General features: G+C 42.8%; 1 protein-coding gene across 1 annotated transcript; it reads right to left on the bottom strand.

The window, feature by feature from the left end:
• Positions 1–866: 866 nt before the first annotated feature.
• Positions 867–11,649, bottom strand: LOC132583072 (vomeronasal type-2 receptor 26-like). Its single transcript, XM_060254738.1, has 6 exons — positions 11,546–11,649; positions 9,670–9,961; positions 5,990–6,874; positions 2,790–3,017; positions 2,311–2,437; positions 867–1,627 (listed from the first exon to the last, which is right to left on the bottom strand). The coding sequence occupies exons 1-6, from the start codon at positions 11,647–11,649 to the stop codon at positions 867–869; spliced, it is 2,397 nt and encodes a 798-aa protein (XP_060110721.1).
• Positions 11,650–12,605: the final 956 nt, after the last annotated feature.

The raw sequence follows: 12,605 nt of genomic DNA on the forward strand, positions 1-12,605 counted from the left end.
TCAACTGTCATCAATAGTCAAACTCCTTTGACCTGGAGGACATTTATTCACCCCAGGGGTAGAATTCTAGAGGAGCTCATTTGCATATTAGGCCACACACCCCTGATGTAGCCAATCCTCCAAGAATTTTGTAAGCATTACTGAAGTAGTAAGCATTATTATTGTAAGCATTACTGAAGTAGTTCAAATGTAGCATGTTGAAGAGTACTGTGAATTCTAAATATTATGATTCTGTGCAGTATACAGGAGGTGGTTGAGGGCTGTAGTTAAGCTGTTAGGATTATTCTATCTATCATTAATATAAAAGAAGAAGAAGAAGAAGATACTGGATTTATATCCTGTGGAGGATTCCCACCCTATACGCTGAATGTCAGAGTCTCAGAACGGTCACAATCTCCTTTACCTTCCCCCCTCCCAATACAGCAGACACCCTGTAAGGTAGGAAGGGCTGAGAGAGCTCTTGCAGCAGCTGCCCTTTCAAGAAAAACTCTTACAAGAGCTATAGCTGACCCAAGGCCATTCCAGCTGCTGCAAGTGGAGGAGTGGGGAATCAAACCCGGTTCTCCCAGGTAAGAGTCTGCACACTTAACCACGACACCAAACTGCATCATAAACAAGCAACAAACGATTCCAGACATTATTGCATATCAAAATTTCATTCACTCTCTGATCTCTCTGGTTCTCCCAGATAAGAGTTCACGCACCAAACCACTGTACCAGTACAGTCAGTATTTTACTTTCCAGATTTATAAGAAGGAAATATTCAAGTGTGACATTGTCCCATCTCAATTGTTGAGGTAAATTCCTGGCTAAGATCTGAACATTGCAAAATTTTCTAAAAGGAAAAAGAACAGGTGCATTGATTATTACAAATTGTAATGTTTTTTCCTCATCAGCTGCTCTCTGCTGTTCAACTCAGGCCTCAGAATGATCATATAGCATTTAGGCAGAAAGATGCAGCCCAGCAAGCCTGCACTGGAGGTCAGGATGGAGAAGATCTCCACGGCCGCTGTGTCTTTCCCTCTTGTGCTCAGGTAAGTAGGGACAAAGGACAGCCAAACGCTGCAGAAGACCATCATGCTGAAGGTGATGAACTTGGCTTCGTTGAAACTGTCGGGTAGATTTCTAGCCAGGAAAGCCACGATGAAGCAGACAGTGGCAAGAAATCCCATGTAGCCCAAGACACAGTAAAACATGGTGACGGACCCTTCATTGCACTGCAGGATGATTTCTTTACTCAACGAATTCTTGTCCATATCTGGGAAGGGAGGAGAAAAACCCAACCAAACAGCACAAATGCCAACTTGAGCAAAGGAGCTAGAAATAACAATATAATATGCCGACTGTTTCCCCACCCATTTTCTAAAAAGGTTTCCTGGCTTGGATGCCATAAACGCCAAAACAACAGTCACAGTTTTTGCCAAGACAGAAGAAACAGCTACCGAGAAGATAATGCCAAAAGCTGTTTGTCGGAGGAGGCAGGTCACGTGGTTAGGCCGTCCGATGAAAAGCAAGGAGCAGAGGAAGCAGAGAAAGAGAGAGATGAGCAGAACGTAGGTGAGGTTCCGGTTGTTGGCTTTAACGATGGGAGTGTCCTGGTGCTTTACAATGACTGCAAGCACCAGAGCTGTGACGAGAGAAAAGAAAAGAGCCCCAGAGATTAAAATAATGCTCAAAGGCTCTGCAAATGAAAGGAAGTTTGGAATCTTCAGAATGCATTGATCTTGACCCTGGTTTGGATAATGGTGTTCAGAGCAAGTGATGCAATAATCCATGTCTGAAAGGATAAGATAACCCCACTTAGAAGCTTGCGTTATACAACAACAAGAGATCTTATATAGGTAGCAAATAACCTTGTATGGCCAACTCTTGATTTTTGTTTTTTAAAAATATAGAACTTTCCTGAGGATATTTAAGATGCAATGCTAGCATTTAAACCTTCATACATATCTTGAAATGAGATCTTGAATCCTATTATGCTCAAATTGTATTTCATTTGTAAATTGTACTTTGTTTGCAAACTGTATTTAGTTTGCAAATTGTATTTAGTTCAATGTTATACTTCTCAGTTTCTTACTAGTTGATCCCTTTCCTTATAGCAGGCACCAGGAGTTATGTATTCTTTAAAGCTTAATTCTCATATTTACTCAAAACTATAAGCCAAAGATCTGAAGGAATCCATAACAATGAAAGAACATGTTTAACTCCTCTGTCACATTTCCCCAAAGCGCAGATGTTTAAATTCCATCCCCTCCGGCGATCAGTTCTGCAAAATATTGGGATCTTTAACAGAAGAAATATTCATCCTACCCTCTTTGTCTGACATTTTTCCTTCCGGACATGGGTCACAATCGTAGCAGCAGAATTTCTCCCCTTCCTTCTTTTTCCTGCTGTAACCAGGCTTACAGTTATCACTACACACAGAGAGAGGAGGCACCTGCCCTTGAGCAAACCAAGAATTTAGAACTGAGACGCTATTGTGAGTATTTTGCTTCAGAGTTGCTCTACAAATTGCTAAGGTAATCAAAATAGCTGAGATCTGCAAGAGAGCTCATTTTTGGGAGGGATATTTATTATCCAAGGTATGGTGGAACCAACAAAAGTTTAACTCTTGTGTGCTCGTTGAGTCCAAAGACGCCATAATTTAATAGTAATTAAGCAAAATTCATGAGTTTAAAAATTCATGGAGTCCATTTTCTCTCCTTAAAGCTTCTGCCTTCATTAAATGTTAAGAGATTTTACAGCTATTTATTTATTTAATCAAATTGGAGGGAGAGTGATTTTCTCACCTGGGCGAAGTTCATATGCCACTCAATTCTGTCTTTGTCGATGATTCCTCTTTGACTAAGGGGAACCTGAGGATCCAGCCTCCCGATCTTGACTCTGACATAGGAATTATTTGGAAAAGTGATCAAGTTGGTAATATCGAATCCACCTTTCAATTCTCCATGTTCATCGAAGGCCACTTCATCTCCAGCGCTGTTGTTGAAAGCAAGTCTCCGAAGAAGGGTGTGGAGCTTGGTGAAAAGAGAAAGCACGTTAAGGGGATCTGTTGGATGGATTGGAGTGTGCTCACCAGGGTTGTTTTTTTTTTAAAGCAGGAACTCATTTGCATATTAGGCCACACATCCTGGATGTAACCAATCCTCCTGGAACTTACAGTAGGGTCTGAACTAAGAGCCCTGTAAGGTCTCGGAGGATTGGCTACATCCGGGATGTGTGGCCTAATAGGCAAAGGAGTTTCTGCTACAAAAAAGCCCTGAGGTTATGAAAGCGTTTTGACCAGAGGAGTATGGTTTTATCGACTTTTCTTTTTCCTTTGCCCAGTATCTTGTGTTTAGAAATGCTGTGTGCTCTTTAATTTCTTTCATAAAGTGTCTTTCATTTAAAGAATGAAATGCCCACCTCACAGGGTGTCTGTTGTGGGGCAGGAAGGGAAAGGAGATTGTGAGCCACTCTGAGACTCTTCAGAGTGGAGGGCGGGATATAAATCCAATGTCTTCATCTACCTCACAGGGTGTCTGTTGTGGGGGAGGAAGGCAAAGGAGATTGTGAACCACTCTGAGACTTCGGAGTGGAGGGCGGGATATAAATCCAATGTCTTCATCTACCTCACAGGGTGTCTGTTGTGGGGGAGGAAGGTATAGGAGATTGTGAGCCGCTCTGAGACTCTTCGGAGTGGAAGGCGGGATATAAACCCAATATCTTCATCTACCTCACAGGGTGTCTGTTGTGGGGGGAGGAAGGTAAAGGAGATTCTGAGCCCCTCTGAGACTCTTCGGAGTGGAGGGCAGGATATAAATCCAATGTCTTCATTTACCTCACAGGGTGTCTGTTGTGGGGGGAGGAAGGTAAAGGAGATTGTGAGCTGCTCTGAGACTCTTCGGAGTGGAGGGCGGGATATAAATCCAATATCTTCTTCATCTTCTTCTTTCATTTAAAGTATGGTCCATCTGTCTCTGCATTGACCTGGATAGCCCAGGCGAGTCCAGTTGTGTCAGACTTTGGAAGCTAAGCAGGGTCAACTCTGGTTAGTACTTGGATGGGAGACCTCCTTGAAATACCAAGTCGGGAGGACAGGGGCAGGCTTTATTCAGCTACCTCTCTGAATATCCTCCATGCTCCCACTAGGAGTCAGCCACCACAGGTCGGCATGACTTCCAGGTTCAGACACAAAGAGACACATAAAAGTACCAAAATAATAAAATAAAATATTTTGAGTCTCTGTTTGACCCATGTTAAATCCCTTGTTGGATCAATGCATTTACCAAAAGAGGGGACTGGAGAAGACTGCAATTATTCACCTCCATGGGAGCATCTCAGAGGTAAGCCTATGAAGACAAGCTGGAAGAGGGAATCTATGTTTAAGTCTGTGGGTCATGAAGTCTCCCTAACCAGGGCTTTTTCTTGTACCAGGAACGCCTTTGCATATTAGGCCCCACACCCCTGATGTAGCCAGTCCTCCAAGAGCTTGGAATTCTAGCAGGGGCTCCTTTGCATATTAGGCCACACACCCCTGATGTAGCCAGTCCTCCAAGAGCTTGGAATTCTAGCAGGGGCTCCTTTGCATATTAGGCCACACCCTCCCTGATGTAGCCAATCCTCCAAGAGCTTGGAATTCTAGCAGGGGCTCCTTTGCATATTAGGCCACACACCCCTGATGCAGCCAATCCTCCAAGAGCTTGGAATTCTAGCAGGGGCTCCTTTGCATATTAGGCCACACCCCCTAATGTAGCCAATGCTCCAAGAGCTTGGAATTCTAGCAGGGGCTCCTTTGCATATTAGGCCACACACCCCTGATGTAGCCAGTCCTCCAAGAGCTTGGAATTCTAGCAGGGGCTCCTTTGCATATTAGGCCACACCCCCTAATGTAGCCAATCCTCCAAGAGCTTGGAATTCTAGCAGGGGCTCCTTTGCATATTAGGCCACACACCCCTGATGTAGCCAGTCCTCCAAGAGCTTGGAATTCTAGCAGGGGCTCCTTTGCATATTAGGCCACACACCCCTGATGTAGCCAGTCCTCCAAGAGCTTGGAATTCTAGCAGGGGCTCCTTTGCATATTAGGCCACACCCCCCTGATGTAGCCAATCCTCCAAGAGCTTGGAATTCTAGCAGGGGCTCCTTTGCATATTAGGCCACACACCCCTGATGCAGCCAATCCTCCAAGAGCTTGGAATTCTAGCAGGGGCTCCTTTGCATATTAGGCCACACCCCCTAATGTAGCCAATGCTCCAAGAGCTTGGAATTCTAGCAGGGGCTCCTTTGCATATTAGGCCACACACCCCTGATGTAGCCAGTCCTCCAAGAGCTTGGAATTCTAGTAGGGGCTCCTTTGCATATTAGGCCACACCCCCTAATGTAGCCAATCCTCCAAGAGCTTGGAATTCTAGCAGGGGCTCCTTTGCATATTAGGCCACACACCCCTGATGTAGCCAGTCCTCCAAGAGCTTGGAATTCTAGCAGGGGTTCCTTTGCATATTAGGCCACGCACACCCTGATGTAGCCAATCCTCCAAGAGCTTGGAATTCTAGCAGGGGTTCCTTTGCATATTAGGCCACACACCCCTGATGTAGCCAGTCCTCCAAGAGCTTGGAATTCTAGCAGGGGTTCCTTTGCATATTAGGCCACGCACACCCTGATGTAGCCAATCCTCCAAGAGCTTACAGTAGGTCCTGTACTAAGAGCCTTGGAAGCTCTTGGAGGATTGGCTACATCAGGGTGTGCGTGGCCTAATATGCAAAGGAGTTCCTGCTACAAAAAAAATAGCCCTGCCTCTAACTATAGAATCGATGGTGGCAGCAATACACACAGAGAGACAGGAAATCCAGTAGAGAGATAGAAACCTCACTGGACAGGAACCCATGTGAGCTAAGTAACTCTCATTCCCATTTGAGCAGAGAAGCTGTCTTATGAATCTCGTTTCCCCACATGTACCAACATACTGAACCCTGTGCATGGCAGGGGACTTTTCCCAGTGAGCAGTAATTACCTTCCAAGGCATGAGATGCAGAGGAATGAGGCTGCTCCCGTTCTCTGTTGCTCTGTGTTTGGTTCTCGACGAATCCATGAGGTGTAGGGCGTGTGCGATGGCATAGACAGCGTTATAGATACTGTAGCTGTGGCCGGTGGTCCTCATTTCAAAAAAAGGAGTAGGGAGGCTCTCCAGTCTCTCCTCCCCAGTACACGTTTCACTAGATTTGGTTGGGTTAATGGAATCTGGAAACACGCAGTCGAACACTTGTTCCCAGAAGTTCTTGATGAAGCCATCCCCCTTTGTCCAGGAGGGTTTTATAACCTGAAGAAATCGATGGAAGCCTACGATGTCCTTTGTATGAATTGTGAAGGAAAGAGCACCGTGGAATATTTGCATATTGAATATCTTTTGGAAAATAACGAATGCAAAATCAACCTGGGCTGTGGTGATCCACACCTTTCCTGTAGAGGCTCTCAACGCATCTTCAGAACCTGTTAGAGTCTGATAATATATGGGTATAAATGTAATAGCTGCCAGCCACATTAAAGTCCCAGTTTCTCCATATACGAGAACTGCATTGGCTTTGCTGTCCAGGAAATCTGCATTACTACTTTCGATGTATTTCCAAAGGACCTCTGTGCTTTCCAAGGGGAAGCTTTCTGAAATCTTTTGTGTGAAGGCTGCACAGATTCCATTCCTGGAAAGCACTGGCTCCAAAGTCTTCAAAAAATGACCTCCGCTTTCACTATCCATAGTGACAATCCCGACCCATTTCCACCCGAAATGCAGAAGTAACTGGACAATTCCCACATACTGAAGGTTTTCGCTGGGGACCATGCGGTAAAAGGGAAAGAAATGGGACGAATCATCCCATTCTGGTTTAAATGAGCCGTATGAAAGCTAAAAAAAAAAAAGACCCAGAGGGGGAAAAGGCAATTTTATTTTATTCTTATTCACGAACACACTTTTGTTGATTCCATAATAACCCAAAGGAAAAGTTCAGAAATACACAACTCTACTTTCTAGAACATCTTTTAATTCAGGTGCAGTTGATACCAACCACATAATTCCTTCTGCTTCCGTCTAAAGCCTGTGGCAGTTCCTTACAAAATGGTGAGTGGAAGCTGAATTTTTTTTGAGCAGGAATCTGCAGGAACGCAGTTCCGGCTGGCTTGACATCAGAGGGTGTGGCCTAATATGCAAACGGGTTCCTGCTGGACTTCATCCAGCCCTGTGTGAAACAATGGCGATGTCAGGGGTGTGTGGCCTAATATGCAAATGATTTCCCGCTGGGCTTTCTCTAAAAAAAAAAAAATGTCCCAGGTGGAGGTCAGAAAAGGGGATAGAGAGGCAGAGGATGTAAACTAGATCTTGGTGAGGTGTCTCCTCCCTCATAAAGTCAGTCTTCACAAGCAGAATCCTCTTGTAATGCTGTATTACAAGGCTTCTTTATTCGTAGCGTGTATATATAAATTGCAAACCGGATGTAAGAGTGGGCACAAGTTTTCATAAAATGTATAGCGATACAGATGAATACAAATAAATACTGATGAAGACGCATTCCTGGTTTGCTATCTAGAGCTGTATGAACTGTTACACCTGTCACAAATGAACTTGTCTACCAAACTATAGAGACTACCAAGTTCCACAAAGAAGAAGAAGAAGAAGAAGATATTGGATTTATATCCCGCCCTCCACTCCAAAGAGTCTCAGAGCGGCTCACAATCTCCTTTACCTTCCTCCCCCACAACAGACACCCTGTGAGGTGGGTGGGGCTGGAGAGGGCTCTCTCAGCAGCTGCCCTTTCAAGGACAACCTCTGCCAGAGCTATGGCTGACCCAAGGCCATGCTAGCAGGTGCAAGTGGAGGAGTGGGGAATCAAACCTGGTTCTCCCAGATAAGAGTCTGCACACTTAACCACTACACCAAACTGGCTCTTCAAACTAGTCTATATTGTTGATTTTTAGGGAGGGAATGATATTTCCTCCACACCAGTTTCCTTCCTTACCCCATAGTGATGCTGGCTGATTCTACCCAAGTAACTTGTTATGTTGTTGGGTAGCATTTATATTTTGACTATCTGTAATGAGTGGCATTGAACCTTGTCTCCAACATGGCATTTAATAAAGTGCTCTATTCTGTGTAAACATCCTTTCTCATGGACACTATTCTGACATTAAATAGATTAGGGTCAAGTGATATAGTTCAAAATATTGATTTACAAGAATGTGAGCACATGTACAATAAAATAACAACACAGCAGTCAAAAATTATCTTTCCTTTAGCCATTCTCCCTCTTATTGTCCATGATGTTAGACCCCACTTCATATATACAGTTCTCATTCAGACACAATATCTCAAATATTTAGGGGTATCCCAGGATAACCAGACACTTCTAGCTTAGATGTTCAACAGTGGAGTCAAAGCAAATATTTCATTCAAGGAAATAAAACAAACAAATGCAGGATTCACAGTGCTCTTCCCCAGGGGCAGATCCAGAGGTCACAGAAAAAAGGCTGCTAGACTGGCTTGTATCGATCAAATTCCTTTCCTCCTACACTTTTGATTTTTCACAAAAAGCAAAAGCTTTTACTAGCTGGCACAATAGTATCTATATTAATACTACAGTTCCTTATCCATTAAGTATAATAAGAAGTTGCAATGGTATCTCAAATAATAAATTCATGTTAATTTTATAAATTCCTTTTTAGCACATTGGTTGTAAGCTGCCTTAAATCTTCAGCAAGGTAAGGGCATAATATTTAAAATATTATTTAAAGCAAATATTTTAAAATAAACTTCCTGTTCAGTAATGACACATTTTACCATTTCAGAACATATAGTTCGTTGATTTAGAAGTTGTTACATCTTTCATCGTGAATAAAATATTCTCAAGCTAACTGCACAACATCTCAGAAAAATAGATAAAGTACAGTAGAATGTTTAAAATGCAATAAAAGAGCAATTTCATCAAAGGATTAAAACATTTAAGCAATCAAACAGTAGATAAAACATGTAAAAAGTATAAGATCCAACAATCAAACAGAAGTGCCTCACTTAGAATTTCTCAAATATACTATAAAGGTAGGTCAATGGAGAGATTAAGGAAAGCATTTTGATACCAGAGCAGTAGAAGTTGAATATTAGATGATTAGAATATTACGTTAGAATATTAGATGGAACATTGAATATGCTAATATTTTTGTTGTTGTTAAAATGCGAATAGAACTTTTTACGATTTTTAAGAGAACCAAATATGTTATTAAAACATAAAATGGTATACAAACACAAGATCTATATAACATATAAGAATAAACATCACACAGAGTATGAAATCGTTGCACAAAATGTATATCCTCAAAAACAGTACCACAGAAACCTTGGGTGCATAGGAAAAAAGATGTTGCCCGAAATCAACAAACATCAGATACCCCCAAAAGAAATAAATTAATAGATAGACAAATTATTAAATAAACTCAATACAAATTTTCAGAACTGCAAACCCAAGAAGTAATCATGCACTCAGGAGTGGGAATCAAGAGCCATAGAAAAAAAGAGAGGAAATAAGAAAGCATTTAGAGATACAACCAAGAGAGATATCTGTGGTTGGACAGAAGACTGAAGAATAGAAAGGGTAGATTAAACTTCATGTGAGATTAAGGCAAATCCCCATAGTCCCAATGCTCTGAATTTACCTGGGGGACCTTGAGGAGACTCAAGATGCTTGCCATGTGTGATGAGGTGTCAGCAGTATGTCCTCCAATGATGCCTATCATTTTTTTCTGGATGCCACATTGGTAGTTTGGGACTAGTATATGTGAAGTGAAGAGCAGGTCCAGGGTGGTTCTGTATGTCCATCTTGCATCTGCGGAGGAGTCATGGATGTGAAACCCAAGAGTGACATTGGGCAAGAGGTTAGGATTCTCATTGATCTCATTGATGGCGAAGGCCAAAGCCAGAAGGTGCTGGTAGTATTTTGTTATCAGGCTGCAAAGAAAATCAATTGCTGTTTTACAGGAGAATCATACGGTGCATGAAATTGATTTTTTGGTCACAATATTGTTTGTAAGAATATAACACAAAGCCATCTGAATAAGTTTATAATCTGGAAAAAAATAAAAAGCCATAAGAGAAGCCATGCTGGATCAGGCCAATGGCTCATCCAGTCCAACACTCTATGTCATACAGTGGCCAAAAACCCAGGTGCCATCAGGAGGTCCACCAGTGAGGTCAGAACTCCAGAAACCCTTCCACTGTTGCCTCCCAAGCACCAAGAAGATAGAGCATCACTGCCCCAGACATAAGAGAAGCCATGTTGGATCAGGCCAATGGCCCATCCAGTCCAACACTCTGTGTCACACAGTGGCCAAAAAACCCAGGTGCCATCAGGAGGTCCACCAGTGAGGTCAGAACTCCAGAAACCCTTCCACTGTTGCCTCCCAAGCAACAAGAAGATAGAGCATCACTGCCCCAGACATAAGAGAAGCCATGTTGGATCAGGCCAATGGCCTATCCAGTCCAACACTCTGTGTCACACAGTGGCCAAAAAACCCAACTGCCATCAGGAGGTCCACCAGTGGGGCCAGAACACTAGAAGCCCTCCCACTGTGACATCCCCAAGCACCAGGAACACAGAGCATCACTTACCCCAGACAGAGAGTTCCATCTATACCTTGTGGCTAATAGCCACTGATGGACCTCTGCTCCATATGCTTATCCAATCCCCTCTTAAAGCTGTCTATGCTGGTAGCTGCCACCACCTTCTGTGGCAGTGAATTCCATTTGTTAATCAGTCTTTGGGTGAAGAAGTATTTCCTTTTATCTGTTCTAACCCGACTGTTCAGCAATTTCATTGACTACCCTCGAGTTCTTGTATTGTGAGAAAGGGAGAAGAGTACTTCTTTCTCTACCTTCTCTATCTTGTGCATAATCTGCTAAACCGCTATCATGTCACTCCTCAGTCGACATTTCTCCAAGGTAAAGAGCCCTAACCCTGATGCTACTGGGAAAGACACAAGGAGCCATCAGTAATTTCCACTGCCTTCCAGTAACCAGCATTCAAAGACATACTTGAAGCTTGCTCTAGGTTTCTGTTAGCTTCCACAAAAATGCTCCTTCATAGTCTGATATATGAATTTGTCCATCTCCCCCCACCCCCATAAGAAAGCTGGTCTGGTGACCTTCAGTTCTTCAGGTATACAACATTGACAAAATATGATCCAAGGCAATTACAACAAAAGGAAAATTAATTCCTTACATTGGGGAGGCTCTATGGTCCTGAGAATAGAGCTGCTTTTCAAATGTAATCACTTCAGAAACGTAACCCATATGAGATAAAATCCCGCCGATAAATATTTCTCCAGGCTGGTACCACTGATGTAGAATCTCAGGAGGATGGTTTCCAGTGCACTTCATGTTATATGCTTTACACACCGCATGAGGAAGCATCATCTGTATCAGCAGCAACAGCATGGAGTTTCCCATGTGGGTGAAAAGGCAGCTTTTTACCCGCTAATTCTCCTGGATCTTTCTATGGCATCATCACTAGCCCGAGTCTGGTTCACGTCTCACTTGGTACACAGTCTGGTACAGCCCGACTCTGGTACACGTCTCACTTGGACAATAACTCTTCCAACACGCTTCTGAAAAGTGCACATGTGAAGGTTGTCCTTCATGATCCCCCAACCTGTTTGGTTTCCTGTTTGAGAGACTTTGATTAACAGTATGAAAACTGCCTTTCTCTAGTCCCTAATCTCAGCCTGGAATGGGGTAGAGGGTTTGTAACCAGAGACTTCAGAGTCCATTGCTGATTTGTCTTTTTAACGCCTCCAGGAAAGCTACTGGAGCTTCGACTGTGTAAAATAAATGACAATGATTATGATAATTATATGGGGCAAAATCTCTGTAAAGCTTTTTTTTTATCCTTTTGGCGTAATTGGTTGCTGTGAGCCATTGAAGCAAACATTTGTCTGATCCAGATTTTTTTTGTCAAAAAGCCCAGCAGGAACTCATTTGAATATTAGGTCAAACCCTCTGATGCCAAGACAGCTGGAACTGAGTTCATGTGCTTTCCTACTCAAACCCACCCCCCCCCCCGAGATATCAAAAAACAACTGCGCCAAAAATACCAGGCACTTAGTACAAAATACAAAAATGATATCTATTATGAGAGTGCAAAAACATTCATACACGAGTACTAAAAATATTCGTCCTATTTTCAGTATTCTTAAGTGACGGCTTCAATCCTGAAAATGGGCATGTATGAAGACTTGTCAGGATGACTTTTTGAGCTGGCTTATGAAGAAGTTGCATCGTAGCGGAACGTGGTCGCGAGCTGGTGATCCCGTGAAGGTGAATTTGCCTTTGGAAGCCGACATCGGGGGAGGACGCCACGATTTTGGTTTACTTTGAAGTATTTTACTCGAAGAAGATTTATGAATTTCTTTGGAGTCACTCTATGAAATGGAATTATTCTGCATGGGACTTTGCATATAGGACTAATATTTTTAGTGTTGACGTATGGATGTTTTTAGATGCTTATGCGGTCTCATAATAGATATAATTTTTGCATTTTGCACTAAGTGTCTGGTATTTTTGGCGCAGTTGTTTTTGGATATCTCACTGATACTGT

This window comes from Heteronotia binoei, chromosome 15 (assembly GCF_032191835.1).
Source record: "Heteronotia binoei isolate CCM8104 ecotype False Entrance Well chromosome 15, APGP_CSIRO_Hbin_v1, whole genome shotgun sequence".
In the NCBI taxonomy this organism is placed as follows: Eukaryota; Metazoa; Chordata; class Lepidosauria; order Squamata; family Gekkonidae; genus Heteronotia; species Heteronotia binoei.

Bases quoted from the DNA above. Each gene is read 5' to 3' on its own strand.
- LOC132583072 (XM_060254738.1), bottom strand. From the start codon at position 11,649: ATGAAGGACAACCTTCACATGTGCACTTTTCAGAAGCGTGTTGGAAGA. The intron at 9,962-11,545 runs GTGAGACGTGAA...TTTTCTTTGCAG, and splicing joins TGTACCAGACTGTGTACCAA to CCTGATAACAAAATACTACC. The intron at 2,438-2,789 runs GTGAGAAAATCA...GCTCAAGGGCAG, and splicing joins GGCATATGAACTTCGCCCAG to GTGCCTCCTCTCTCTGTGTG.